The sequence below is a fragment of the Microtus oregoni genome, unplaced genomic scaffold, assembly GCF_018167655.1.
Source record: "Microtus oregoni isolate MIOR12 unplaced genomic scaffold, Mior012 000027F_ref0000203, whole genome shotgun sequence".
NCBI classification, from domain to species: Eukaryota; Metazoa; Chordata; class Mammalia; order Rodentia; family Cricetidae; genus Microtus; species Microtus oregoni.
Window position 1 is genome coordinate 20,840,392 of NW_024543086.1, and position 27,517 is coordinate 20,867,908.

At 53.5% G+C, this 27,517-nt stretch overlaps 4 protein-coding genes and 1 long non-coding RNA gene across 12 annotated transcripts in view; 3 read left to right on the plus strand and 2 right to left on the minus strand.

The window, feature by feature from the left end:
- Nucleotides 1-1,365, plus strand: part of Flywch1 (FLYWCH-type zinc finger 1) — a 30,635-nt gene extending 29,270 nt beyond the window's left edge. For all 4 annotated transcript variants that reach the window (XM_041676206.1, XM_041676202.1, XM_041676204.1 and 1 more), the window contains exon 8: nucleotides 254-1,365. In XM_041676206.1, coding sequence (XP_041532140.1) covers nucleotides 254-279 — 26 coding nt within the window. In that variant the 3' untranslated portion in view covers nucleotides 280-1,365. The remainder of the gene's footprint in view (nucleotides 1-253) is intronic.
- A 1,252-nt stretch (nucleotides 1,366-2,617) lies between these two features.
- On the minus strand, nucleotides 2,618-4,783 carry LOC121463771. Its single transcript, XR_005976471.1, has 3 exons — nucleotides 4,410-4,783; nucleotides 4,227-4,337; nucleotides 2,618-4,142 (listed from the first exon to the last, which is right to left on the minus strand). It is a non-coding gene; the product is annotated as an uncharacterized LOC121463771 (long non-coding RNA).
- A 3,866-nt stretch (nucleotides 4,784-8,649) lies between these two features.
- Nucleotides 8,650-12,271, plus strand: Kremen2 (kringle containing transmembrane protein 2). 2 transcript variants are annotated; one of them, XM_041676610.1, is made up of 9 exons: nucleotides 8,650-8,746; nucleotides 8,982-9,156; nucleotides 9,827-9,918; nucleotides 10,175-10,299; nucleotides 10,482-10,635; nucleotides 10,973-11,305; nucleotides 11,396-11,521; nucleotides 11,602-11,680; nucleotides 11,912-12,271. In XM_041676610.1, the coding sequence occupies exons 1-9, from the start codon at nucleotides 8,650-8,652 to the stop codon at nucleotides 12,120-12,122; spliced, it is 1,392 nt and encodes a 463-aa protein (XP_041532544.1). In that variant the 3' UTR covers nucleotides 12,123-12,271. The 2 variants fall into 2 exon arrangements, with proteins under 2 accessions (XP_041532544.1, XP_041532545.1); XM_041676611.1 differs by having other exon boundaries at nucleotides 10,599-10,635.
- A 1,013-nt stretch (nucleotides 12,272-13,284) lies between these two features.
- Paqr4 (progestin and adipoQ receptor family member 4) lies at nucleotides 13,285-19,616 on the plus strand. Of its 2 annotated transcripts, none has more exons than XM_041676020.1 (3): nucleotides 13,285-13,817; nucleotides 15,281-15,502; nucleotides 15,613-19,616. In XM_041676020.1, exons 1-3 carry the CDS (start codon nucleotides 13,787-13,789, stop codon nucleotides 16,044-16,046), a joined length of 687 nt encoding a protein of 228 aa, XP_041531954.1. In that variant the 5' UTR covers nucleotides 13,285-13,786; the 3' UTR covers nucleotides 16,047-19,616. The 2 variants fall into 2 exon arrangements, with proteins under 2 accessions (XP_041531954.1, XP_041531953.1); XM_041676019.1 differs by having other exon boundaries at nucleotides 13,285-13,813.
- Pkmyt1 (protein kinase, membrane associated tyrosine/threonine 1) lies at nucleotides 16,900-27,496 on the minus strand. Of its 3 annotated transcripts, XM_041676018.1 has the most exons (9): nucleotides 27,268-27,496; nucleotides 26,647-26,967; nucleotides 20,576-21,065; nucleotides 19,351-19,844; nucleotides 18,575-18,681; nucleotides 18,288-18,460; nucleotides 17,949-18,103; nucleotides 17,190-17,267; nucleotides 16,900-17,100 (listed from the first exon to the last, which is right to left on the minus strand). In XM_041676018.1, the coding sequence occupies exons 3-9, from the start codon at nucleotides 20,924-20,926 to the stop codon at nucleotides 16,989-16,991; spliced, it is 1,470 nt and encodes a 489-aa protein (XP_041531952.1). In that variant the 5' UTR covers nucleotides 20,927-21,065; nucleotides 26,647-26,967; nucleotides 27,268-27,496; the 3' UTR covers nucleotides 16,900-16,988. The 3 variants fall into 3 exon arrangements, with proteins under 3 accessions (XP_041531952.1, XP_041531951.1, XP_041531950.1); XM_041676017.1 differs by lacking the exon at nucleotides 26,647-26,967; XM_041676016.1 differs by lacking the exon at nucleotides 27,268-27,496 and having other exon boundaries at nucleotides 26,647-27,252.
- Between the last annotated feature and the right edge of the window lie 21 nt (nucleotides 27,497-27,517).

Consider the following 27,517-nt stretch of genomic DNA (forward strand, 5'->3'; position numbering starts at 1 on the left):
AAAGGCATGTGCCACCATGCCTGGCTTAAATAAATCTTTGGGTTTTGTTTTTCATTGTTTTGTTTTGAGACAGGGTTTCTTATAGGTTTTCTCTGTGACTCTGACTGTCCTGGAACTCTCTTTGTAGACCAGGCTGGCCTTGAACTCACAGAGATCCACCTACCTCTGCTTCCTGTACTGGGATTAAAGGCATGTGCAGCCACTTCTTAGCTAAATAAAACCTTTGTAATGGTACACATTTTTCTGTCATCAGGAACATCAAAGAAGAGCAAAAACTGAGCAATGGGTCCTGATGAGGCAAGTCTTCTCTGAAAGAACAGAGGAGCCACCAACACCCCCGATGCTTCTTGTCGGTGCAGGCACTTCCCATCCACTCAGATTTGCTTGACAACTCCTTCACTCTCTAGAGCATCGACGGCCTTCACATTTCCTCAGAGGTCCCCAGGAGGATTACTTGGACCTTGGATGGTATCCTGTGTTGGCAAAAGAATAGTGCGAAGCTGATGGGTAGCCTGCAGACCCGTGCCATGCTGCTGTCGCCCTTATGACCTTAGACAGCTGAAGAGAATGTGTCTGGACTGATATACCTCAACCCCACTCTGCTGCCCATGGCCTCAGCACCATCTGCTTCCAGAGCATGCGCCTTACAGAGAGCTCTCCAGTGGGTGTGGCCTTTGTGAGCTCCATTAGAGTTCAGCACCAATGAATTTGTCCTGAGCCAGGGTGTGTATGGGAACTTCTTGACACCCTCTGAAGACAGTACCAGTCAAGGGGGGTGGGGGGTGTTTGTTTTGTGTTTTGCATCTTTTAGGGACAGATGCTGGAGCCTTCCTGGTCTTCAGTCACTCGCTGCTTACTAGGACCGTCAGCCCCAACCGTGACAGAGCCGGCCGGTCTCCAGGCTTTGTCCTACCTTCTCTCAGACTTTGCATCTTACATTCTGTCCTAGCTTCAATTAAACCTGTCCACAGTTCTCAGGGCAGCAGAAGTTCCTGGAGGGAGCCAGCCTAGATGTCAGGAAGAGGTGACAGCAGATAAACATGCTGTGGGCAGCTGCACCACTGAGAATTGTCTACGTGGTGTTCCTGATACACAAGGGTAATTAGATGGCTTCAAAGCCTGCCGCTTACAGAAGAGTTTAGCAGAACAAAGAGAGCCATGCTACAGGTGACACTAACATCCCTGGGAACTGCAGAACTTTCTGCATGCTGCACCCTAGACAGAGCTGTCCTTACCCTGTCATAGAGCTGCATGCTCCTCTCCTTGCAAGCAAGCCATGAAGCAGCCACCCCTGTGGAATATTGATGGCCTGGTGCCTACCACTGGCTTCTGCTCCTCTTCTTCCCTCAATAAACCCTATTTAATCTCATGGTACAGAGCTGCTGTGTTGACACCCCCTCTGCAACAACAGGCTGCTGCCACAAAGCCGCATACTGTCTCTGCCCAGTGCTGGGGAAGTAATGGGTTTGGTTGGCAACTCCAGGGCTATGGTGTTTGCTTGGCCTAGGCCAAGACTGGGAGGGGATCTGCTGATGTAGGGAAGGCTTGCAGAGTGGGCCATGTGCCTGGATCCTTCATGAGCTCACTTGAGTGAGTTGAGGTGAGCCCAAAGTGGAAGTGGTACACCAAACCAAGGCCAGGCTTGCTTCTCGAGACCCTGGATACCAACCATCTGGACAGGTAACTGCCCACTTCTCAGCCCATTACCCAGGCCTGACTACCAGTCACCCTGGGTCTACACCTGAGATCAGACAGTCTGGGGACGGGGAAAGTGCTCGCTGCAGCCATGAGGATCTGAGTCAGATTCCCAGCAACACTGTGAAAAATTGGGCCCAGTGCGCATGTCTGTAATCTCAGGTGGATTACACTGGGTAGGTAGAGACGAGGGTTTCAAACAGACTCAACAAGTCTTTGCTTGGTTTGATTTGTTTTTTTGAGACAGGGTTTCTCTGTGTAGCCCTGCTTCTGAGTAGCTGTTCTGGAACTCTTTCTATAGACCAGGCTGGCCTCAAACTCAGAGATCCACCTGCCTCTGGCTCCTGAGTGCTGGGATTAAAGGTGTGCGCTGTCACCACCCAGCAACAGTGGGTATTTTGGTATACAACCCCGTTTCTCTGCTTCCAGTTCACCTGTGACAGCAGCAACACCCACACCCGCCTGTGCTTCCAGGCGCCACCTCAGCCACCCGTTGGTGCAGGCTCCGCAGTCCCGCCATGGAGTCCTCTCCATGCTGTGCAGCAGCTATGACTACCTGGTTGAAGGGCCGGATGCTAGAGATGTAGTTAAGGACCCTCTTAGGATACACAAGCTTTAGGTCCTCTCTCACTCGCTTCATCCTACAGCCTCTCTCTCCGGAAGGTCAAAAGAAGATGTACAGTACTTAGGGGAGGCCAGTCTTGTGTTCTCATTCTGGAGGGTTCTAACAGCCCCAGTGTGACCTACCTGACCACAGCAGGGGCCCCTTCCAAAAAGGGTACTAGAAGCTAGGCAGGCTCTCCTGATAGCATTGGGCATTTGTACCCTGCCCAAAGTGGCCTCACTCCTCACTGCCCTCAGACCCGCCAGCCTGTCCTGTTTGGCACACATTATGACTTTAGAACAAATTGCCAGGAACAACTGCCAAAACCTCCTATTTATTATCTCATGCTTTTGGTGAACAAGGACTCAGAGGGCTGAACAGCGTCCTCTGCCTGGGGTCACACAGCTGCAATCAAGGTGGCGGTGTCACATTGGAGGCTCATCCTCTCCTGGGCAGCGGTGGGCAGAGCAGACCCTTGGACACTTCACACGCCAAATCCGGCCATCTGGGCTCACCATCGCAACGTTTGTTTTGTTTGAGACTCAAGGTCTCGCACTCTATGTGCCTGTAGTCCCAGTATTGAGACTCGAGGTCTCTCACTGTATGCGCCTGTAGTCCCAGTACTCAGGGAGTCAAGGAGGATCTCAAAACAGACTTGAGGCCAGTTGGGGCTACATAGCAAGTTCAGGCCAGCCTGAGCTACACAGCAGTCCCTGTTGAGAGCTAAGGCAGGGCCTTGCTTTGTTACCCAGGCTGGCCTTATGTCTTGGACTCAAGTGATCCTGCTGCCTCACCCTGCCAAGTTAGCTTAGACCACAGGCATGCCCCACTTTCCCTGGCCCCATCTCTTGCTTAACGCAGACAATTTAATTAATTAGAGACTCTAATGAATCTGCACCAATCCCTCCACCACATAGCACAGCCTCATCAGAGAAGAGTGTGGTGCACACAGGGTTACATCTGCATTCCAGAGGACTGATTCACGAGCCCGTGGACCTCCAGGGACAGGAATCTTGGGGACAGTTTCCAGTTCTACCTACTGCAATCTAACTAATCTCCCCTTAACTCGGGTGGCTCTGGGGATCTTAGGAGTCCAGGTTCCAGTGCTTCTAGTCTGGGAAAGCAGGCAAGGGGGTCGGCTGCAGCCGTGACCTGACCCAGAAAGCTCACCGGCTTAGTGCTCAGCAGCCAGGGATGCCAGACATGCTCCAGGAGGCCCTGACCTTTCTGGTGCCTAGGCTGAACCAAGGAAGCTCAGGGGCTGCAAAGGCTGAGAGCTCTGCGGGAACAGTGACAAAGCTCTTGGGAGTGGACGGAGGTCAGGTGCAGCTTCCTTGTGCTGGCTGTGCCATGACATCACACCCATGAGGACAGGCCACTGTTAAAGATGGGGTAACCAGAACCTCTGCTTCTTCAGGGTGGCTTTGGGAGAAGGAAGCTTTGCCGCCACAAGCCAGAGGCGAGACACTTGTACTAGTGCCTCCCTCTCTTGGGCCAGACTCCTGTGGGACAAGGACGCACTCCTCACCTCACCGACAGTCACACTGCCCTCCTCTCATGGGCTTAGTCCTCCATCCACATTAATGGTTTTCCAAATATTCGCAGGGTGCTTGGCAGATACTACAACCTGCTCTGAGCAGGGAGGGAGGGATCCTCTTCATACCCGAAGCTGAAGAGCGGTCCTGGTGCCATTAGGGCCTTCGGGGGACACTGGGGAAGGCTCTGAAGAGAGGATTCCCGGCTGGCCCTCATTCAGGCTGTGGATGAAGACAAATTGCAAGCTCTTTCCAGTTGGAGGGCACCTCCAGCTCCCACAGCAAAGCCTCCATCTGGACTTCCAGGCCTGGGCACAGAGAGAGTCATGAGGAGGGAAGCGGGTTCTGAGGAGATGGCTGTGGGCAGAGGCATGGAGTCAGAAGGAAGGTACCTCGTTGAGACAATGATAGACCAAAGCCAGGAGAGCAAGGAAGGCCAGGACTCCAGCAGCAACTGGGACCCCTCGGGGCATTTGTAGCTCCCAGCTGATGCTATAGCTTTCCTGAGAAAAGAGGAGACAGAATCAGAGGTCTGGGGAAGCAGGAAGGGAGGCTGAACAGGATGCAGTTCTCACCTTTCTGCTCCAAACCAGTGGACTCTGAAACCAAGTCATGGGTGGTTCCTCACCAACCACTGTTGGGCCTCCGGGCTCTCAATCTTCTTTCCAGAGGTTCCTCCACACTCCCAATGTCCCCTCAAGTCAGTTACTGTAGCACCAAGCACCTCCAGGCTAGCCTGATTGCAAATGACCAAACAGGGCCGTTCTGTTTAGCCATCTCATCCTTCGAAAGTGAAACCTTTCCTTCCCAGGCCTCCTGTGAGGGAGGGGCCTTGAAGAACCAGCACAGCCCATAGCCCCAGCTCAGTAGCCGCCCTTCCTGAGGTCCCTCCAGAAGAATTTCATGGGCGGAGCAGATAAACTGACTCCACCTCTCAATATTGTCAACCTAGTCCACAAAGATAATTTCCAATAAATCACGAGCTGTCTCAAGAAACAGAGTTCTCCAGCGCCCCCTGGAGGCTGGTGGTGGGTGTAACCAGAGAGCCAACCTGCTGTAGGCCTGGGCACCCATTTCTCCAGCTGAGGCCATTTAGTGACATGCCAGTAGGGAAACAGGCCAAGGAAGCTCAAGTAATTTGTCAAATCTCACAGTAGGTGGACAAAGTCAAGTGGGTGTTCCACCTCTGAGTGTCTTCCACTCTTGCACGGGCTGTTACCATAGCATTTAGGACAAGCCAGCAGCAGCAGCTCAAGGAGGTGGGTGTGGTCTAGAGTGTGGGTCCTCCGAATTGATCGCACAATCCTTCCAACACAGAGGCATAGGCTGTGCGCTGCTTTCCCACACTGGCCAGGTGGTGATACAGACTGAGGAGCTAGGTCCAGAAAACTGGCAGGGGGTCATGGCATGCTCTTGAGATACCGAGCAGCAAACAGCACCCACACAATGTCTCATCTGTGACCTGTGACCAAGTGAAGACAGATGCAGGAGAGGTGCAAAGTCAAGAAAGGAAGGTGCGAAGCAGCCTCTGGGGTGGGGTGAGCTGGTGAGGGGAGGTTTGAATGCAGACGCACATAAAGAAAGACAGCTCGGAGTGCTGTCTTTACTGGCAGGATCACTGCTGAGAGACCAGGATGCTACACTGGAGTTCTGGAGTTCCCTTTGCTCTGAGTCTCCAGTAGGGTCTACCCTCACTCTGATAGACTCCCCCAAGAACAAATGAAACGGGCTCAAATGCACTCTGCATCCCAGATAACACCACCCAATGTCTCCACCATTTCACCTTTTCCACACTGGACCAGACAAACCTGAGTGCTCAAGCTTTCTCTTTCTTTTTCTCCTCCTCCTCCTCCTCCTCCTCCTCCTCCTCCTCCTCCTCCTCCTCTTAGTATTCAGTGTTCTGCCTGCATGTATGCCTGAACGCCAGAAGAGGGCACCAGATCTCATTACATATGGCTGTGAGCCACCATGCTGTTTCTGGGAATTGAACTCAGGACCTCTGGAAGAGCAGCCTGTGCTCTTAACCTCTGAGCCATCTCTCTAGCCCCCATGCCCAAATTTTTTGTTCTTTTTTTCTCTATTGTCCCCACATGACAGGTTTGTATATGCAAATTTATTTATGGAAGTAACAGGCCAAGATATACTCTATGTCCACAGGGTCAGGGTCTTAGACACTATGATCCTGGGCTAACTCCTGCCTTATGTTGGTTTTCCCAGCTGTCAAAAAGTGCTACTGGGGTGACCGCTGTGAGATAGCAGCTCTCATTGGTGGCACGGGGAAGCAATGGGACTTCTAGTCAAGAGAGAAGAACTGGTGGCTGGCATGGTGACACACGCTTTTAATCCCAGCACTTGGGAGGCAGAGGCAGGGGAAATCTGCGAGCTCCAGCCCAACCTGCTCTATTATGACAAGCTCTGATCCAGTCAGGGCTACAGGTAAGACCTTGTCTAAAAGTACACTGAGAAAGATACCTGGTGTCCCTCTATAGCGACGTAGTCCTGTAGACTCAGAGAACTCCAAGGATGTGTGATAGGGACAATGGTGTCAATGTCTGGCACCTAGATCATACTCGGCTTGAAACAGGGCTCCAACACTGAACAGCTAGTGAGCCCACAGTTGCCAAGGGCCTCTGAGCCCCAGTCCGCAGATCTGCAGAATGGGGCGGTACAAATCCTCCCCTAGGGCCTTGGGAATGCGACAGGCTGCTGCCTGTACCATGCAGAGTGTGGAATGCTGGGGAAGTGTGTGTTGAGGGGTGCAGGGTGCAAGGCCTTTCTATTCAGAGGTTCCACAAGCCACCCCAGATTGGAATTTGTGGCAGGGACACTTCTCACTCACTCCCATCTCAGGGTCCTCAGCCCGGTAACCGGGCATTACCTCCCTCTCTTGCCCCTTTGCAGGGGACAGGACTGGGCTGATATTCCCCAAACTATTTAGGGTTGTTTTAGGGCAACCCATGGTTCTGCCAGGGAGGAGTCATTCCTCAGCTAACTGCTATCATTCATTCCTGTTCATTCACTTCTTCCTCCACAGGACTGGCCCTCACAGAAAATGTGAGGGGTCCGGACTACAGAGCCCCCAGCTTTTTCTGGCCCTCAGGTGGAAAGAGAAGGAAACCCCAAGACCGACAGACAGATCAACTTGAGACTTCCTTGATAGATGTCTGGAGGGCTCTGGTGGGATCAGTGCAAGAGGGAGACTCCTAGCCCAGAGCTCAGCTTGGCCACGGAGTGAGCTGCCAATGGAGGCACCCCTCCCTCACCACCTACAACCTCAGCATGCCCCTCTCCTTGGAATACCCCATCCCTACCCCACTCCCTCCACCCCCTGACGACCCCCAAGAACCTTCGCCTGAAGTGCCAACTGCACAACTGCAAGATTCCCACAGCTAATTATTGATCTCTGTCACGAACACTTCGACCTCTCAGAATCCTCCCAAGGAATCTTGCTTCTCCATCTGCTTCAAGGAGGACGTGTGTTAGGCGGAGGGGGTGGGGAGGCGGGATTGTTAGAGCTGGGCAAGGTCAGCCTGGGCCCAAGGGACTAGACATACAGGGACTAGTAAAGGGTGGGCAGGCAGGCCTGATGGGCAAGGGGTTTGAACAGGGTAGGGCTGCATAGGGTACCCCCCATCTCCCTCCCTGGGTCCCCGCCCCCGCCCTCCCACGCACCTGCGCTGGCCTCCCCCCAAGCCCCGGGGCAGCACTGGGAGATCAGAGGACTTGGAGGAGTTGGGTTCAGGGGGATGGGACGGGGAATTTCCCCCCACGCTTGCCTGGGCCTGCTCCCCTCCCCCTCCCCTGCCAGGTGGGGGGCACCGCTGGGGGAATTCCACCGCAGGCGAGGCTCCGGAGAGCCTGGGCTGGGGTCCTAGGGAGTGGAAGAAATGGGAGCGGGAGAGGGGGCGGGCTGGAACCTGGGGCACAGCTGCCTTCCTCCCCAGACACCAGCTGCCCCTGCCTGTCGCGGGTAGCGTCCACGATTCCTGTCTGTCTCCCGCGATCAGGGGCAGGGAGTGGCCCTTCCTTATTCAAGCCAGCCGCGGCGGGACCTAGGGAGAGACGAGCGTGAGGACTCGGAGAAGATGTGCGTGTGAGCGTTTTACAAGGAATGAGTGGATTGAATGGGTCTACATGCGCGCGTGCACTTGAATTAGAGTGCCTGTGTCCACCTGGTTTGGTGCTGCTGCCGCGGGAGGGAGGCTTGTAACTCTCTTTTAAGATCCTCTAGAGGTCTGCTAAACGGGCTGTCCAGTCCCCCTCCATGCCCTCCCAATAAAACCCACACCAACCCTGGAAGAAAGGGAGAAAGGGATGGAGAGGCATGAGTTGGGACGCTGGGGGTCCCGGGGGAACAGGCGTGGGAGGCGTCTGGACCTGCTGTCTGCGCTCCAATCGCGGGCGGGGTTTCTAGTCTTCCCGGGGGAGGGGAAGAGAAGAGGGGAGGGACCTGTAGGGACAGACACAAGCGGGGCAGGAGACAGTGCTTTAGAGACCTGAGAGAGGGAGACTCTGGGTGCAAGACACAATTCGATGGGGTGGGTGTGGGGACCCAGGCCCAACCCAGAACTAGAAACCGGAGCCTGAGCTCTTCCTCTAGCCAGATACCTCCCCCAGAGACCCTTGAGGAGCGACAACCGGGCCGAGATCCCGGGAAGATATTCCCTGGTCCCCAACCTGCAGCGGCGACCAAAGTAAGACCAGGACAGACGATCAGAGGACAACGCCCCCCTCAGGTCACCCAGACCCTAGAGCAACCCCGGGGGCGTCCCAGGCCGTGCTTTGGCCCAGACAACATCTCTCTGGTTAGGGAAGATGGGGACACTGGTTCTGCAGTGCCTCCTTTTCCTTTTCCTTTTCCCGATGCTGCTGCCCCCGCGCGGAGCCTCAGCAGGGAGCCTTCATAGTCCAGGTGAGTTAGACCCAGCGGTCAGGCCAAAGTCACTGCTGGGCTTCTGGGCTTCTGTGCCCAGGACTGGGGCCCCAAAACTGGGGAGGCGGGAGAGCAGGTGGATGGAGCAGCTGAGCAGTCAGAAGGCTCCCTCGTGGATGGGAACTGACTGGGACTAAGCAGGAGTTGGGAGTCGAGAAGTGAGGAGGCCCAGTGAACGTCCAGACTTCTCCAAAATCTCATGGTTGCCGGGCAGGCCTGTCCGAATGCTTCCAGGTGAACGGCGCTGATTACCGGGGCCACCAGAACTACACGGGCCCGCGCGGAGCCGGACGCCCTTGTCTTTTCTGGGACCAGACACAGCAGCACAGTTACAGCAGCGCCAGCGATCCTCAGGGCCGCTGGGGGCTGGGCGCGCACAACTTCTGTAGGTGAGCAGCGGGGCGGAGCTGTCAGCGAGGCTGGACCAGTGGTGGCTGGAGGCGGGGCAGAGGGGTGGTCTGCTCTGGCCTGGTACAGGACCCTCAGGAAGATTTAGGGGCCGGGCCCATCTCATACTAGGTTCATCAGGTTCGCAAAAGCTTGGAACTAAGGATGTGTCCGACATAGGTGAGAGTTTTCTGGAAAGCCTCCAAGGGCCAGGACAAAAGGTTTACACCAGGGGCCCTTGGACGTGTGATCTGGTTGAACTTGAACCCTGGGATGGTTGGAATGGTTCTTGAAGTACTTAAGCCGCATCTACAACCCATAACAGGAGGGCTCAAAGTCACAGCTTTCTTCTGGAGCGTCAGTCAGGGGCTGAAAGGGGCTGCCCAGCCACAAGGCTGAGGGATTACTACTTGTACTCCTTAGACATTTTATGCAAGGGAGTGGTGAGGACCCACTGTAAAGTCAGGAAGTTCTCCTGTGAGGTCAAGCCAAACACATGAAAACAACTCTCCAGGCTCTTAGGGCGACTTCCCTGTCCCCTCGGAGGTCAAAGTCTAGGAGCAGAAGGAGAAAACTGGAATGTGTCCTGACAGAGAGAGAGAGCATGGCCTCTCAAATGTGGTGGCTACAGGGCAGGGTAGTAGGTGCCTCACCACCTCCCTCTGACCACAGGAACCCAGACGGTGATGTGCAGCCATGGTGCTATGTGCCAGAGACAGAGGAGGGCATCTATTGGCGCTATTGTGATATCCCCACCTGTCACAGTGAGTGAGCGCAGGAGCCTGGGGTGGGATGGCTTTCAGAGGTGGGATTCTTTTTTTTTTTTTTTTTTTTTTTGGTTTTTTTCGAGACAGGGTTTCTCTGTGGTTTTGGAGCCTGTCCTGGAACTAGCTCTTGTAGACCAGGCTGGTCTCGAACTCACAGAGATCCGCCTGCCTCTGCCTCCCAAGTGCTGGGATTAAAGGCGTGCGCCACCACCGCCCGGCCAGAGGTGGGATTCTGACTCTGCTTCCTCCACAGTGCCTGGGTACCTAGGCTGCTTCGTGGACTCTGGGGCACCCCCTGCTCTCAGTGGTCCCAGTGGCACCTCCACAAAGCTCACGGTCCAGATGTGCCTTCGATTCTGCCGCATGAAGGGCTACCAGGTACTGTCTGTGGTCTCAGACCAGTGACCCTTTATCTTGACCTCAGGGCCCTACCCAGCTCCCAACACTGATGCCAGAACTTGACACTAACTTCTGAACCTCACCAATCCCTACTTCCCACCCCACTACTCCACCCATATCTACCATCCCTGCCTTTGGGGTCACCCAGTCTGTGCTCTCAGCTGGCTGGCGTGGAGGCTGGTTATGCCTGCTTCTGTGGCTCTGAAAGCGACCTGGCCCGGGGACGGCCAGCCCCTGCCACCGACTGTGACCAGATCTGTTTCGGCCACCCAGGCCAGCTGTGTGGAGGCGACGGGCGACTGGGCATCTATGAAGGTGAGATGTGAACCAGAATGAGGAGCATCAGTGGGATCTGATGTGCCGTTCCCCAGTGGGAGTGTAATCAGGGAAGCCTGATGCTGGGGTGGGATAAGATCGGGAGACAAGGGTCTGTAATGAGCATGCTCTGTAATGAGCATGAGGTGGAACCTGATTGTGAAGCCCGCACTTGATAAAGGGATTGGTCGGAAGGTGGGGCCTATTTATAGAAACTGGTCGGTGCCAAATGCCAGTACTGGGGCGGGAACGAGGCCTACTTGGAAAGGGGGATCTCTGTGCTGGAAAGAAAGAGCCCGGATGGCCTCAGGTTCTTGACCGTCTTCCCGGCCCACAGTGTCCGTGGGCTCATGCCAGGGAAACTGGACGGCGCCTCAGGGTGTCATCTATTCCCCGGACTTTCCGGATGAGTATGGGCCAGATCGGAACTGCAGCTGGGTACTGGGCCAAATGGGCGCTGCGCTAGAGCTCACCTTCCGCCTCTTCGAGTTGGCCGATTCGCGAGACCGGCTGGAGCTACGCGATGCCTCGTCGGGCAACCTGCTCCGTGCCTTCGACGGCGTCCACCCTCCGCCGCCTGGTCCTCTGCGCCTGCGCACTGCTGCACTACTACTCACCTTCCGCAGCGACGCACGAGGCCATGCTCAAGGATTCGCTCTCACCTACCGTGGTGAGCAGGGGCTAGCCCTCCTGCCCACCTCCTCATCCCCGCCAACACAACCCTACTTCTGGCCACTTCGCCTCATACCTCTCTCCGCAGGGCTGCAGTACACAGTGGAGGACAGCGCATCTCTTAAGGTTTCAGCCGAGACTCCTGCAGGGGACCTGGATGGTACCAATGTGAGCTGCAGCCCTAAGCCCGGAGCTGCACAGGCTTCCGTAGGGGGTAAGGCTGGCTTGCAAGGTGGGAACTAGTAAGGGAGTGGCCCATGACTAGTTGTCCTCATCACACCCTTGTGCCCGCAGCCCGAGTCTTCTCCACCGTGACGGCCATCTCCGTGTTGCTGCTGTTGCTCCTGTCGCTGCTGCGTTTGCTGCGTCGACGGTGCGGGCGCTGGGGCAGGGCTTGAGGGCAGACTCCGCACTGGGTGCCTGATGCCTCGTGCTCGGGGTGTGGGGGCTCTAGTGGGGAGCCGGGACGGGGAAACAAAGCTAAGAAGGTCCTGGGTTCTTAAGGGGGCGTGGCCTTGGGAGAGTTCACGTGGGTTCGCAGGCAGAGCAGGATGTTGGAGGCAAGACCGAGTATGGGTCCAGCTGACGTCTGCTCCCTCTCTAGGAGTTGTCTGCTGGCTCCAGGAAAAGGGTCTCTGGCCTTGGGACCTTCCCGGGGCCCCGGGAGAAGCTGGGCTGTGTTGTACCGCCGGCCCCGAGGGGTGGCCCTGCCCTGTCCCCCAGGAGACTCTCAGGCTGAGGGTCCTGCTGCGGCCTACCGGCCCCTCAGTGCCTCCAGCCAGAGCTCCTTGCGCTCCCTCGTCTCTGCTCTCTGACACCAGACGTCCGGGGTCCATCACAACTTCTGCCAACGAGATGGACACCTGAGATACTATGCAGCACCCTACCTCTTCCTTGTGCCCTTTAAAGGCCGCTCGGTCTCTGGTCATCTCGGGGAGACCTGAATATCGGACAGGAAGCATCCAGTACTATTTGAGAACTTGGTCTGACCCTTGGGGTCCAGATGGTTGAAGCGAGCCAAAGGGCAAAAGGAACCCGACACCCTAATCTTTGGACGTTGATGTGAAAGGTGGTGTCGGGCTTCAGGGTTCTTTGCGCCTCTTTTGGGGACGGTCCCGGACTGCTGCCCTCAATGAAAGGTTAGGGGTCAACAAAAGTGATCTAAAGACTGATCAGAGAACCATAGATTTAAAATAAAGGGCCTATTTTGGTAGTCTTCAGCAAGTTCTTTGTGTGAGGGAGGAGTTATGTTAATAAGGGTGTCGGGTAGGAGGTGAGATGCTGGGCGTCTCAATCGTGAGCTTTCTTGTGAGAGAGGAAGTGGAAGCCGGCTGTGAGTAGAAGTTCCTTTCTGGTACTCGCAAGAGTAGAAAGCCAACCTTTCTTCCCTGGCCTCCTGCCTTAGCCGGTTCCTTGTCTGTACCGGACCCAGCAGCGGAGGGTGTGCCTTGTGGGAGTTAATAGGGAGAGAGTTGGGTGGAACCCAAGCTCTAAGAAGCCTGGCCGGAAGGGCTGGGCCTCTCCAAGAGCTTCAGGTGCGTCACACATCTTAGACGCTTGGGTACCTGGCCAATAGGGGCATATTTTAAAAGTTGGTACGCGCCAGCGTTGTGCTGGACTTCTCTGGAGGGGCCTTAGCCAGCAGCACCTTGGACAGAGTCTGACTATGGGCTTAGGCCATGGGTAGCCAGGCTCGAGGTGGATATCCAAAGGTGCGGCAACCTGGAGATCACTAAGAAAGCTGGGGTGTGAAATGTTGATAGACGCCAGGTGCCAGGCCACTCCAGTAGAGAAGCCCAACCCAGAACACCGCGTCCCAAACCCAGCACCCCATGCAAAGAAGGCTGGAACTGCACAAGTTAAAAAGAGAAGGCCGGGGCGGTCTCGGGGTGGAGCATCCCCGCCCGCAGCGCCCATTGGTCCTTACAACGTGAACGTCAGGAATCCAGCGCGCGAAACATGGGCAGGGTGGCGGGGGCGAGGAGCCGGGGTGGAGCCTGGCTTCCCCTCCAGCGTCCGGCCGCGCCCGTCCTCAGGGCTGCGGCTAGAAGCCGGGCTGCCGTTGCGGCCAACGGGATCGCTCCCTGCGGTGCTCTGCCACGGTGGAACTGGACACACTGAGCTTCAGTAGCCGGGTCGCCAGCTTCCTTTCCCTTGCGGGGGCGTCGAGCTCGCGCGTGCGCCGCGAGAGAGGGAAGAGGGCCGGGACCCCCGGTTTACCCTACGCTGGGCGACCGGACAGCCCGGAGGTGAATTGGGATGAGCTTCCCAGCTCTGCGACTCCGCTGAGGGAGACGCCTGGGAGCAGAGGGTCGCTGGCCCGCCGCAGTGCGTGAGGCCATGGCGTTCCTTTCCGGGCCGCGCCTGCTGGACTGGGCTAGCTCGCCACCGCACCTGCAGTTCAATAAGTTCGTACTGACTGGCTACCGGCCGGCCAGCAGCGGCTCGGGCTGCCTGCGCAGCCTCTTCTACCTACACAATGAGCTGGGCAACATCTACACACACGGTAGGTGAGCGGCTACCTCATGCTTTTTGCTTCCTGCACTAGCGGCCGCCTTGTATGTGAGCGCAGCAGCCCCCCGAGTCCAAGTCCTAGGCTGCCCCTGCCCTCGTTGGGCCGGGCGTCGCGGTGACAAAGCTGCCATTGTCCCAAGCTTCGTTGCCAGCTTCTGCTTTTCCAACAGTGCCCCAGGGCAGGAGAGGGGAGCAGAGTGGGAGCCAGCTTAATCCCGCTGAGCTCTAGGGGTAAGGATCCTAATATCTCCTTGGTAATCCTGTGCCCTGGGCACCTTCCCCCTCTAGCGCTCGTCCTGGAGATGGGCGTTCACTGGCTAGGAGGAGTTAGAAAGAAGAAGACCGCCCCTGCCCGGCCCAAGCCCCTCCTCGTGGGGGCCTAAAGTCCCTGCCACAACTAGCAGTACCGTGGGGCTCGGCACGGTGGCCCTTCCCCCCTCCCCTTTGCGGCCCCTAGAGCTCTGCTGACACAGCCCTGGCCTGTCCTTGAGCCGCCCCAGCTGGGAGAGAGGACTAGAGCCAGTAAGGTTTAGCTTTGTGCTTTTCCCTAAAGGAGAGGGAGCACGTTATTGTTTTTGTCGCACCCCCACCAAGAGTGAGGCTGATGCCTGCTTTTGTCCTCTGTTAGGGCAATGCCAACTGCCTGTGGGGAAGGGTGGGAATCTCCAAGAAAGGCCAGCACCCGGAAGGAACAGAGCTCCTAAAAACACCCCCAATAGAGATAGGATAATCTTATTTCGGGCCCCTTCCTTTCGTTCTGGCCTTTCCTTACCTTCCTTCTTTATGTAAAGTAAAAAGACCCAAAGCCTCCATCTGCCTGGGCATTTGACAATGTTAAGTAACCCTGAGTCTGGTTTGTCCCTCCTGTCCTAATCAGAACTCAGGCTGAGGTCATGCTCCTCCAGGATTCTGCAGACACTCCAGGACAGATTGGCAGACCTGGTCAGGCCTCCTGTGTGGCTTCAGCATCAGTCAAGACAGCTCAGGAGTTAGTCTATCCTCTATCCTCTTCCTGGTTGCCATGCTCAGCTGGGACAAGGCCACTCAGAACTGGTTTCCACACCTCAAAGTAGGGTTCATTGTCTCTACTTAGAGACCTGCAGTGAGCCCTGACAGTAACACTTCTGAAAATTTGGAGCCCACAGACCTACAGTGTTGAACTCTGTCTGCTTTCTCTGTCTTCCTTGTGTTTTTGATAGGTCATTTTAAATTTTTTATATTTATATGTTAACTTAGTATCTGTGTGGGTAGGTGGGTGTACATCTGCCCAGGCATGTGGAGCTTAGAAGGTAACTGTGAGGACTGGTTCTCTTCTACCATGTGGAATCCAGGATCACACTAAGATTGTCAGGCTTGGCAGCCTTTCTATGAGCTATCTTCCTGGCCCCAGTTGATACCTTTTAGATGTGCTTTTCCTTTATGCTGATGTGTCTGGTGGGTAACTCTTCTTTCCTTGTAGGGCTAGCCCTGCTGGGCTTCCTGGTGCTTGTGCCAATGACCATGCCCTGGGGTCAGTTGGGCAAGGATGGCTGGCTGGGAGGTACACATTGTGTGGCCTGTCTGGTCCCCCCTGCAGCCTCTGTGCTGTATCACCTCTTCATGTGCCACCAAGGAGGCAGTCCTGTGTACACCCGGCTCCTTGCCCTGGATATGTGTGGAGTCTGCCTTGTCAACACTCTTGGTGAGCCAGGGTCCCAGGAAGGTGGAGGCAAGGGCTACTGGTGGGAACCCTGGGTAGGGAAGATCAGCTAGCTTGGACTGATATCCTTTTTCTGCTCTCTCTCTCTGCAGGGGCCCTGCCCATCATCCACTGCACTCTGGCTTGCAGACCCTGGCTTCGTCCAGCCGCCCTGATGGCTTACACTGCACTGTCAGGTGTGGCTGGCTGGAGAGCCCTCACTGCCCCCTCCACCAGTGCTCGGCTTCGAGCCTTTGGTTGGCAAGCCGGGGCCCGCCTACTGGTGTTTGGGGCCCGTGGTGTAGGACTGGGCTCAGGGGCTCCAGGCTCCCTGCCCTGCTACCTGCGCATGGATGCATTGGCATTGCTTGGAGGGCTGGTGAATGTGGCACGTCTGCCAGAGCGTTGGGGGCCCGGTCGCTTTGACTACTGGGGGAACTCCCACCAGATCATGCACCTGCTCAGCGTGGGTTCCATTCTCCAGCTCCATGCTGGTGTTGTACCTGACCTGCTCTGGGCTGCCCACCATGCCTGTCCCCCAGACTGAGCTGTCTCCTAGCTGCCAAACCAGCTTGCCCACAGCTTCCTGAGACAAATAATCCCATCTTCCCTCCTTTGCTGATCTGCAAGGGGCTGGTTCCCTGGAAGAAGCAGCACATGGGACTTCCGATCCGGGAGACCACTCTTCATTCCTCCCAGTGGATTAATCTCTCCCTGCTAACTTCCCTCCAGGCACTGTTTTACTGTCAGCTAGAAGGAAATCGTTCTTTGAGCTTCAGTTTACCCTGTTTGACCCGTGAGAGTCTCTAAATTCATGTCTGACAGTGAGTCTGGCCACTTTTCCAAGTCTCCAGCCCGGAACCACTGCTCATATCTTGCCACTCCCACAAGATACTTCCTGGATTCTTGAACTAGCCTCTCTGCTCCTGCTTCCTGACCTCCATCTTTCTGCCCTGCATGCCAAACCTCTCAGCAGCCAGAATTGTACCTTTCCTGTCATTCCTGAAGTCAGGATGCAGGGCAGTGGGACCAGGCCCTTCTCTCAGGACCAAGTGGGCATTGGTCCTGCTTGTATTGTCTGGCCAAGAGACATGAGAGGAGCGGCTGCTTTCCCTAGGCAACAGGCACAGATGTGGAATAGTGGCTTTGGATACAGGCCTCACTGGCCCAAGGACTCGCCTTCAGTGCCATGGTCTGACTGACTGACCTGCCCACCAGAGACATGTTTGCTCAGGAAATTGCTATACAGTGCGTGGTTCTAGTCTGCTGGCCAAAGGCCACTCTAGCAGATGGTCACCTCATAGCCAGATCATCCCAGAGGCCTAAGACCCTAGGCAACATCAATAAAGGGACAAGAAGTGCTATGTAGCCACATGAGCAACCTTGGGTGTTCCCAAGATTCATTACTTTTTATTAGATACAGAAGTTTCCGGAGGAGAGGTAGGAAAGGGGGTCAGAAATTTAAAAGCACCAAGGCTGGGCCTGTGGCTCAGGCTGGGTCTAGTGAGTCCTCAAACAGGCTGAGGAGGTTCCGTGGCTCAAAGGTAGGACAGGGACCTCTAGGAAGCTCTGAGTCCATGTCAGTTAGGTCTAGGGCATCCCTTTGGGGAGGAAAGAAAAAGAAATAGGATGTTAGGTCCCAAAGTCCACTGTCCCCAGGCCTAGGCCCCGGGCTTGCTCACCTCCTCACCTTGGTTTGTACCTGCCTCGAGGGGTAGAGGTTCTTCTCGTGATCCGGGACAGGATGGTCTCTGGGGAGAGTGAGGGACTACAAGAAAGGACAGGTCAGCAGGGTGTTAGGGTTGAGGAAGGTAGGACCAAGACAGTTCTGATCCTACTTGGTTCCAGGCCCCTGCTTGGTGAAGCTAGAAGGCCGTAACTGAAACAATAAACACACACTGGCAGCTGTCAAGTCTTCCTATCTGACCACATTCAGGGGTCATTTCTGTTCCTTTTCAGGTTCAACTGAGTTGGATGTCAAATTTTGGTAAATGAAGCTTTTCTACCATTTTGCTATGTTACAAAGAACCTTCCAAGTGAGGGAAACGGCACTATAAAGAGGGATCCTGAGAGTGTATGCTGCTTCTTTGTAGCAGTTTCTAATTACACCCTTTCCCTTGGCTAGCAGACACCTGGGACAAAGGGATCCTCTCAGGACAGGACTTACCAGGTTCTGGGAAGTATCCACCCAGGGGAGGACAGCACTTTGTTCCTGAACAGGGGGAGCCTCTACAGAGGTCAGGACTGCAATCCTGTGCTAATAACTGGTATAAAGCTGTGCTGAATGTCACAGTTGCCCACATCCACACAGCCAGTCTTTGTCCTTTGGGTGTGACAGAGTCCCATCCATCCTCCTTTCCAGGGGGCCTGGGACGCCTTCCATGTAGCACTGACCACAGTGATGTACATACACACACCCTCTACCCCAATGCCCTAGACTCTCACCCACCCTATGCTGTCATCATCCCAGCTGGAGATGCTGCTGTCCAGGAGTGGGCTGCAAGGTGGAGAGCCAGGCGGTGTGGCCGGTGGGCCTGGAGGCTGCAGCCAGCTGGCAGGATGAGCCAGACCATGCCAGAACCAGCAGAGCAGAGTGATCAGTGCCTAAGGGGAAAGGGAGCATCAGAAATCAAGCCCTGTGACAAAAATCACAGCACTTGGAGTCTGAGGTAGGAAGATAATGAGTTCAAGGACATCCTGGTCTATACAGTAAGTTAAAAGGGAGACTAGGTAGATCCCCTGAGCAAGGAACAGTTGGAGTATACCAGTAAGCACCATAGAGGCTTACCTGTAACAGGGCCCAACCTCGACTTAGGGCTTCTGCAGCCGTATACCACAGAACATTCCAGGGACGTGGCTGCCTCAGCATGGGCAGGGCCAGCAGGGCCTCAGCTGTGGCTCGCAGCTGGGGGTTAGGCTCCAACATCATGGTGAGGACAGAACGAAGCTCAGAAGACAGACCTGTTCATGAGGCAGAGCCATGCATGTCACGTAGCTCAATGGTGTCCCTACTACTAGCCACCCCTTGCCAGAGAAGCTGATAGTAGTTGGCGCATTTCCTGAGCCCCCACTCACCAGCAGTGAACTCAGGGGGCAAGTATCCCTGGCGCAGCTGCTGCCAGCCCTCCCCACTATGGGGTAGTTCCATGTTGCAGGCCACTTCCAAGATGGTGAGACCCAGGCTAGTCAGGTCAGGGCATGAAGAAAAAGAGAGGCAAAGTCAGCTTTGTGACAGAGATCCCAGTCCTATGCAGCATCTTGGTAAGAAAAGGCTGCTCTTTTCTCCCATAAACCATGAACTTAGTGTAAAAGGGGTGAGGAGCTTTGAGGAGGCCTCTAGAAGGCCAGTGAGCAGCAGTCAAGATGGAGACCTTGCTGTGAAGCAGAGACCACACACTTAAGCAGTTAGCATGTTGCAGTGGAGGTCCATCAGAACCCCACTGGCATGTAAATTAGTTTCTATGAATATTAGGGTTACACCATCATTCTGTAGAAATAACCAGACTACAACTGAGGCAGAGTAGTAGTAGCCAGTGTGGACTCAGAACCCTGGGTAGTCTCAGATGCGGCCCTCAATCTCGCTGCACCCTCCTCTTCCAGTGCTGGGGCATACCCACAGAGCTGCTAGCCAAGCAGATGGCCAGCCTACAGTGTAAAGGCTTCTAGAGGGTTTGTTGCTTACTCTAGTGACCCTCAGCTAATGGGCAGGGGCAACACCTCCTAGGCCTGAATGCCTTCCTACCCTAGTAGCAGGAAAGAACTCCTCTGTTGGGCAGTCCCCCTTTCTGTTGATCAGTCCTCAATAAGGGCCTCATATAGTCTTTCATGACCTCGCCACATCCCAGCCTTACCTGAACACATCTGCGGCTGTCCCGTAGGAGCCCTGCAGCAATTCTGGGGCCATGTAGCGTGGGTCTCCCTCCTGGGCCTCACCAGCGCCAGTTGAACCCAAATCCACCAGTAGTCCAAAGTCACCCAGCTTGCAGCGGCCCCGGGGCCCCAAGAAGATGTTGGCAGGCTTGACATCAAGGTGAACTAGGCCTTGACTATGGAGATGATCCAGAGCCAGAAGAGTGTCCCGCAAGTAGCCCCAAACCTGGGCTTCTGGCAGGCTGGCCCCCCAGGCTTCACAGTGTTGCTGCAGGCTGGGCCCACAGAGCTCCGTTTGTAGGTATAAGATGCCGCCCTCCTCCCAGGCCTGTTCCAGTCTCACACAGTGTGGGTGCTGCCCCACCTTCTCATGGCCGCCTACCTCAGCCAGCTTGCGAGTTCGGTCTTTGGGGCCTCGGAATGGAGACAAAGAACGTTTAACAGCATAGAGTCGGCCATCTTCTTTGGAGCGCACCTGGAAGGGAGGTGTTGCCCAGAGGTAGGATGGGGGAAGTCAGAGGATGCTGTTAAGACTTCACTATGCAGGGGAATACACATCAGTCTTGGACCTCTGCATGCAATGATAATGTACTAGATATATGTTCATTGCAGTAGAGTGGACTGGAGACACAACAACAGAGGAGATGGGGCAGACTATGCCCTCTGGCCAGGGTCCAGTGCTAAGAGAAAAATTTAGTCCCAAAACAACAGGGTAGTATGCTCTGTTGTGCCCAAGCTTTCCTCTGGAGAGGATAGGTGATCCAAGGGCCTGTGCTACTTGTATTTTAAATTAAAATTGCCTTCAAATAGTGTTTGTGTAAAGGAAAGCTACTGTTTTAGAAGACAAATAATTGGAAAATTAATACCATATTAAAGAAAACAAAATTATAATGGGAAAGGGTACAGTATTTGAGCCTGCTAGCCTAGGAAAAAAGGTTGGCATTGGTTCAGTCAGTTCCGGGTCAGACAGAACCAGTCATGATCTCAGCACACCATCTCCAAGCAGAGAGGTGGCGACAGGGAACTGCTGCGGGTTGTGCCAGGATCTGGACAAGGGGCCAGTGCATGTTAGGCCTGGGAGTGGGGAATGGGAGGTGGCTGTAAGCCCTAGAGAGGCAAGCTATCAAAGAATAAAGGGCAGCAGGCTATCTATCCCACCAATGCAGAGGCTTCCCAGAGAAGCCTGGGAAACCACCCTTCATTTACCTTGAAGACCTCTCCATAGGAGCCACGACCTAGGCGGCTAAGCCTCTGGAAGTTCTGCTGAAAGAAGGACTCTGGCCGGCGTGGGTCATACCCAGGACTCTGAAGGGTCTCTGAGGTCTCACTCAGGAATGACACCCTCCGGGGCTGGGGCTGGTGCCAGCCTGGGGTCCGAGGAGGGAAGAGACGGCTGATAGGGATGCTGCCCTTGGCAGGGGGCCGAGGTGGAAGGCTCCGGCTGAGGCCCCCAGGTCTTTTGAGGGAGAAACCAGGTTCTGCATGTCGGAAGTAGACTGGAACTGGGATGGGGGTACCACTTAGGGGCGGTGGGGTGCCCTCAGTGGGCATGGACATGGTCAATACTAGAGGATCAGAGCACAGAGCAACGTGTCCACACTCAAACAGCGCTTGATTCTGTGGCCCACAAGAGAGCCACTTCTTTGCCACACACACGTTCTACTTTCCACATGAAGGTCGTGTGGACCACAAGCACCTGCAGAGAAGAAGAAAAGCCATCATACACTTGCACACTGTGCCATCTCTAGCTTGGAGGTGACATAAATACGAAGTCAGAACCATGAGCCTGTATCTCCAAGGGCCTCATACCCAGCAGGGGACAGTATAAGCCAGCAGCTCAGGAGATGCCCATTCAGCCTTCTTTCTGCAGCATCTCCCAAGGCCCTGAGACAGAAAAATCATGCCATCTCTCATCACCAACTCCACAGTAAAAACAGTTTCTGAGTTCCAAAACTTGACCCTCTTCTAGAATATGCATATAAAATGAGGAGACCTGTGGCCTTTCCCCCGGAAACAGGTACAATAGATGAAAACTATACAACCATCTTAATCTTTGGATATGTTACTAAAGATAGAAAATGAAAGAGTTGAAGAAAGTCTAGCAAATCTTGGTGAGAACATGGAGAAAGAGTAGAACCTGCAAGTCTCCAGCGCTGTAGGCACATGTCCAGTGAGGCTCTTGCTGCTGCAGCTCCCTGTCAAAGTTAGTGTCTGCCTAGAAGAGCAGGAGTCAGCATTCCTCATCTCCCACCCACTCCACAGTGCACAGGCTGGATCTCTGTTGAGTGACAGACTAACCAGGGGCTTTCTTCTCTCCTGTCCTACTGACAGGTGATATGGAGGTTCTACTTGCAGGCTTAGCAGGCTGAGAAGCCCATGGTCCAAGCTCCAGCACATTCATAGGAAGAGGCAAGCAGAAAATGCCAGAGACCTCCGTCCTGTCCCAGCACCCTGCTTTTTAGGCAGCAGGGCCAGCCAGGAGGAAGTGCGCCATTGTCCACAGCACAGCTTAGAGAAATTACCCAGGGTTGAGGTAGGCTGTAAAATAGAGTCCTAAGGCTGTCCCTAGAAAAACTTGACTTTGAAACAGGGTGAAGTTCATACCTGGCAATGCTGTCAAAAAAGTAAGGAGTAGGGGAGTGTATGGAGCTAGACACAGTGAGTGTCACCTAGAATCCCTGCACTTGGGAGGCAGAGGCAAGAGAATAAGGAGTTCAAGGCTATCCTTGGCTACATATAGAATTCAAGGCCAACATGAGTTACATAAGACCCTTGCTCCTGCTCCAAAAAAAAAAAAAAGGGACCTAAAAGATGACTCAGCAGGTAAAAGTGCTTGCCTTGCAAGTCTGACAACCTCAGTTCAAGCCCCAGAACCTACATAAAGGTGAAAGAAGAGAACAATTCCACAAAGTTGTCCTCTGACCACCACATATGTGCCATGGCACACTCCCCTCAACCGTGATTTTTTTTTTTTTTCCGAGACAGGGTTTCTCTGTAGCTTTTGGTTCCTGTCCTGGAACTAGCTCTTGTAGACCAGGCTGGCCTCGAACTCACAGAGATCCGCCTGCCTCTGCCTCCCGAGTGCTGGGATTAAAGGTGTGCGCCACCACTGCCTGGCTCAACCGTGATTTTTTTTAGTGAATGAAAACTTTATGTCTTAGTTGCTGGATTGGGCATGGTGGTATATCCCTGTAATTTTAGCCAAGGAGGACTGAGGCAAGAGGTTCACAAATGTGAGGTTAGCCTGGGCCACATATTCAGATCTTGTCTCAAAACGAAGGAAGAAGGAGATAGAGTTAAGAGGACTGACTGCTCTTCCAGAGCACCTGAGTTTGATTCCCAGCACCCACATGGCTGCCTGTAACTCCACTTCCAGGGAGTTCTACTTCTTTTGGCATTGCCCACATGTACAACAGATATAGATTTAGACAAAACAATACATATAAAATAAATAAACCCATACGCAAAAAATAAATCTCAAAAAATTATTTTAAAAAACTAGGAAGCCGGGAGGTGGTGGGGCACACCTTTAATCCCAGCACTCGGGAGGCAGAGGCAGGTGGATCTCTGGGAGTTCGAGGCCAGCCTGGTCTACAAGAGCTAGTTCCAGGACAGGCACCAAAGCTACAGAGAAACCCTGTCTCGAAAAACCAAAAAAAAAAAAAAAAAAAAAAAAAAAAAAAAAAAAAACCTAGGAAGAAATACTGGGCATGATGATGGTATACGCCTTTAAACCCAGAACTCAGGAGGCAGAAGATCTCTGAGTTCGAGACCAACCTAGTCTACACAGAGAGATAGATCCAGGACAGTCAGGGACATATATCCTGTCTCAAAAAAAGGAAGAAAAAAAGGGGGGAGAGAAAAGGAATAAGAAATGTAACACTTCACGATGGTAGAGCACCTCCCTGGCATGTGATAGGCCCTGCTTTGCTCCCTTCTACCAAAACCAAAACAATACATATTCTGGGAGCATGAATGTCCTTGTCCTCATAAACAGCACTAGGGAAACCAGGAATGTTAAACACACGGGGTTGTCCTACCAAAGAGATGTAGAACTTCAGCTCAGAAGGTTGGTACAGGAGGTAGCTAATAGCCTAGGTGACCCCTGTGCTATCTATACAGCCAGACCATACCTGGCTACCCCAAGTTCCCACAACCAGAACCAGAGGTGGCTAATAGCCCAGATGATGACCTCTATGTATCTGTATGATGGGATGGAGACCAGATCTGATAACACAAGTAGCCTATCTCTAGAACTGAGAAGAGTTTTGATCTAATTATGCTTCCTTGTACACAGGGGATTGTTACAGCAGGAAACCTTTTGTTTCTCAAACTATACTGTACTTAACTATGCCTACAATAAACTGCCCAGTGTCAGACTCTAGAAGTTTGAACCAATACCGGCTACTGAGTCACGTCGAACTGGATTTCCTTCTTGCTCCTCACAGATCAACCCTTTGCATGTCCTGGTGGTTGCAGAGGCCTGCTAACACAGCATATACAAATAACTAAAGGCCTAAATAAAAGGGAAAACATGTTCATGGTAACAGTCTTAAAGCTGTGGGCTGGGGTATATAGTTCATGGTACAGTGTTTGCCTAAAGCAATATACCTCCAGAGGCCTTCACCTCAGCCTTGGTCTGCAGATTAGGAACAATCCCTGTTAGAAACCCAGCTAGCTTCTCTGTAGAAAACTACGAGCACGTCGGCAGTTGGCACACACCTTTAATCCCAGCCCTCTGGGAGGCAGAGGCAGAGGCAGGAGGATCTCAAGTCTGGAAGACAGACTGATTCTATAATTCATGTGGATGTTCAGACCTCCTCCCCAAAGTCGAACTATCATAAAAGACTAAATTTGAGGCAGGCGATGGTGGTGCATGCCTTTAATTCCAGCACTTTGGAGGCATAGACAGGCAGATCTCTGTGAGTTCAAGGCCAGAGGCAAGCCTGGTCTACAGAGTGAGTTCCAGGACACGCTCCAAAGCAACACAGAAAAACCCTGTCTTGAAAAGCTAAAAGAAGAACAAAAACAAACAAACAAAAAAAAGACTAAATTTGGAAGACTTACATTTCCAGATTTTCAAAATTTCTTCATATCCATAGTAATTAAAAGTTTGTCCACAAAAAGATGAAGGGGATAGAACTAAGGTTTCTGAATTTATGGTTTAATCATTTTTTCTTTGAAGCTGATGGTGCACACCTTTAACCCCAGTACTCATGAGGCTGAGACAGGAGGATCTCTGTGTGTTTGAAGCCAGCCTGGTCTACACAGCAAATTCCAGGACAGCCAGGACTACATAGAATGATCCTGTCTTGATTTTTTTTTACTTTGTCTTGTTTTGTGTTTTGTTTTTTTATTTTCCCCAAGATAGGAAATCATGATTTAGTCCAAGCTAGTTTAAGCAGCCTCCTACCTCAGTATCCAGAGAGCTGGATTCACGTCTTTAATACCAACACCCAGGAGGCACAGGCAGGCAGATCTCTGTGGGTTTGAGACCAGCCTGGTCTACAGAGTGAGTTCCAGGACAGCCAGGGCTACACAGAGAAACCCTGTCTCAAAAAAACAAAAAAGAAAAAAAGAGCGCCAAACAATTCAAAAGGAAAGAAGTCTTTTCAACAAACAATAGACAACTGGGTACATAAAAAAGTAATTTTGGAAAAAAATTTTGACTTCATCTAATCTTCTTAATTAGTGTGTGTATTTATAATTTCATTTTGAGAAAAGTCTATTTAGTCCAGACTGACCTTGCACTTGTAGCAATCCTTCTGCCTCAGCCTTCCAAGTGCTGAAATTAGACATGAGCCACCACAGCTGACATTCACTGACAGAAATATTAGTGCTTGATCTTGGAATGGACGTCACAGTCTCACTAGTCTTACACATATATGCTTTCTTATGATGCTTTTAAAAAAGTGATTATTCATTTATGGTACTAGGGATTAAACCAAAGGCCTAACACATGTTAGGCAAGCATTCTACCAGAGCTACTCCTCACATCTGTGCTTTCTAAATATGAGATTTATGGCTGTTTGCTTTTTTAAGACAGGGTCTCTAGTTTAAGTTGTCTTCAAACTTGCTGTGCAGCCAAGGATAACCGAGTTTTCCTACCACCATCTCCAGAGTGCTAGGATCAGACATGTACAACTATACCCAATTTAGACAGTGCTGGGTATCAAACTCAGGCATCATTATGTTAGGTAAATGCTATACCAACAGAGTTATTAATATAACCTCAGGCCCTAAATCTGGGATATTTTGCATTATGAAGAGCACCTGGCATCAGGAGTTTGTGGACTCACAATTCTGCACTACAAAAAGCTGAAGGATTTAAGACTGGTGTCTAGCATAAATGCTAGCTGTTATCATAACTGGTGATTTAGATAGTAGTTGAAATGACTCACGCACAGTGGTACCATGGGGGTCAGCAACTGTGTGTCTGTTGGGGCAGAGGGGGGCATCAGGTTGCTACAATGTTGTAACTGAAACAAAAGCAAATTAAAAGCAAAAGAAAGAGTCCATTCTAGGGGAAATCACATGTATCAAAGTTTGCCACAGCCAGCTGAGGGTGGTGGCTAGATCAAATCACTTGGAGAATGGTTAGCCTAGTGAAGTCAGGGACTTAAATTAAGAGACTTGGCTGGAAGACTCTCTTGTTATGGCTCTATTTACTTCAAGAATCCCATCCCAGAGATGCCAGTGGTTATGATAGAGTACCAGCCTAGCACAGTCAGGGCCCTATATTTGGTTTCCACCCCTCAAAAAAAGGGTCTTCTTGGAGGAACCATACTGTCAGGCTCCTCGATCACGCTGGTTAAATATAGTCTTGAAGGGAGGGGGCAATGCCTCAGAAGCTAAGAGTTCTTGCTGCCCTTCCAGAGGACCCAGGTTTGATTTCTAGTGGCTCACAAGCATCTGTAACTCCAGTTCCAGGGGATCTGACAGGCTTTTCTGGCTTATGTGGGCACCAGGCACAAACATGGTGCAAAGACACACATGCAGGCAAAATACCCATAACATATAAAAAAAATACTTTTAAAGAAGAAGAAGAGGAGGAGGAGGAGGAGAAAAAGAAGAAGAAGAAGAAGAAGAAGAAGAAGAAGAGGAGGAGGAGGAGGAGGAGGAGGAGGAGAAGGAGGGAGGAGGAGGGGGGAGGAGGGGGGGAGGAGGAGGAAGAGAAGGAGAAGAAGAAGAAGAAGAAGAAGAAGAAGAAGAAGAAGAAGAAGAAGAAGAAGAAGAAAAGAAGAAATACAGAATACAGTCTCAGGGAACCCCATCACCTTTTTCTGTCTTCAGCAAGGCAGAGCGGCCCCTCTCAATGTCATTTATGTTTTAACACCTCTGGCCTGGTCAAACAGCCTTCATGGGGTGAGAAGGGTTGGTAGCGGAGTCCTGGCTGAGTCCGGAGTGGCCCTGAGCCCCCGGCCAGCCAGGGCGACCTCCACGTGTCCTCACCCTCTCTGGGCTGGACACACCAGTGACCACCGTCTAGCGCTAGACTGTGAGTTCCTTCCGGGCAGGGCTGCTGCAGTATTCGCTCCGTGGGCGAGAGGAGATCTTGGCCAAGGACTGCGTGGACCGGCTGTCACCCGGAAGGGGCTCTTCCCAGAGGATAAAGAGAGGCAGTGCTGGGAAAGGGGCTCCCAGTGGGGAGGGTCGGGCAGTCACCCAGCGCCATCAGCGGGAGTAGGCGGGGCGTGGGCGACAGCGCTGACCCGAAGTCGCCCGAGGGCCAGGCGGCCCGTGACGGGCAGGGAAGGGTGGGCTGCTGCAGAGGGGCGACCGGCCACCGGGGGAGGAGGCCGGGGGCCGTCTCGGGGCGCAGCGCGGCGGGAGCGCGGGCCAGAGCGCCAGGCGGAAGAGCGGCGCGGCCCGGAGCCCTCACCCGGGTGTGGGCTCACCTGGGGAGGCTGGGCGGGGCGGGGCGCGGCGCAGCAGCGAGGTCCCAGGTTCCGGGTCGGCGGGAGGCCGCTGAGGTCCTCACAGAGGCCAGGCAGGCCGGGGTCGGGCAGCGGCGCCTCTGGACACCGGGACGAAGCACTCTCTCAAAAGGGGAACGGCCCGTGAACGCGCGCGGAGCCAGCTCGCGCCAAAAATTCCAAACCGGCCTCGAGGCCCCGCCCAGGCCCGCCTGTGGCCCCGCCTCCGCCC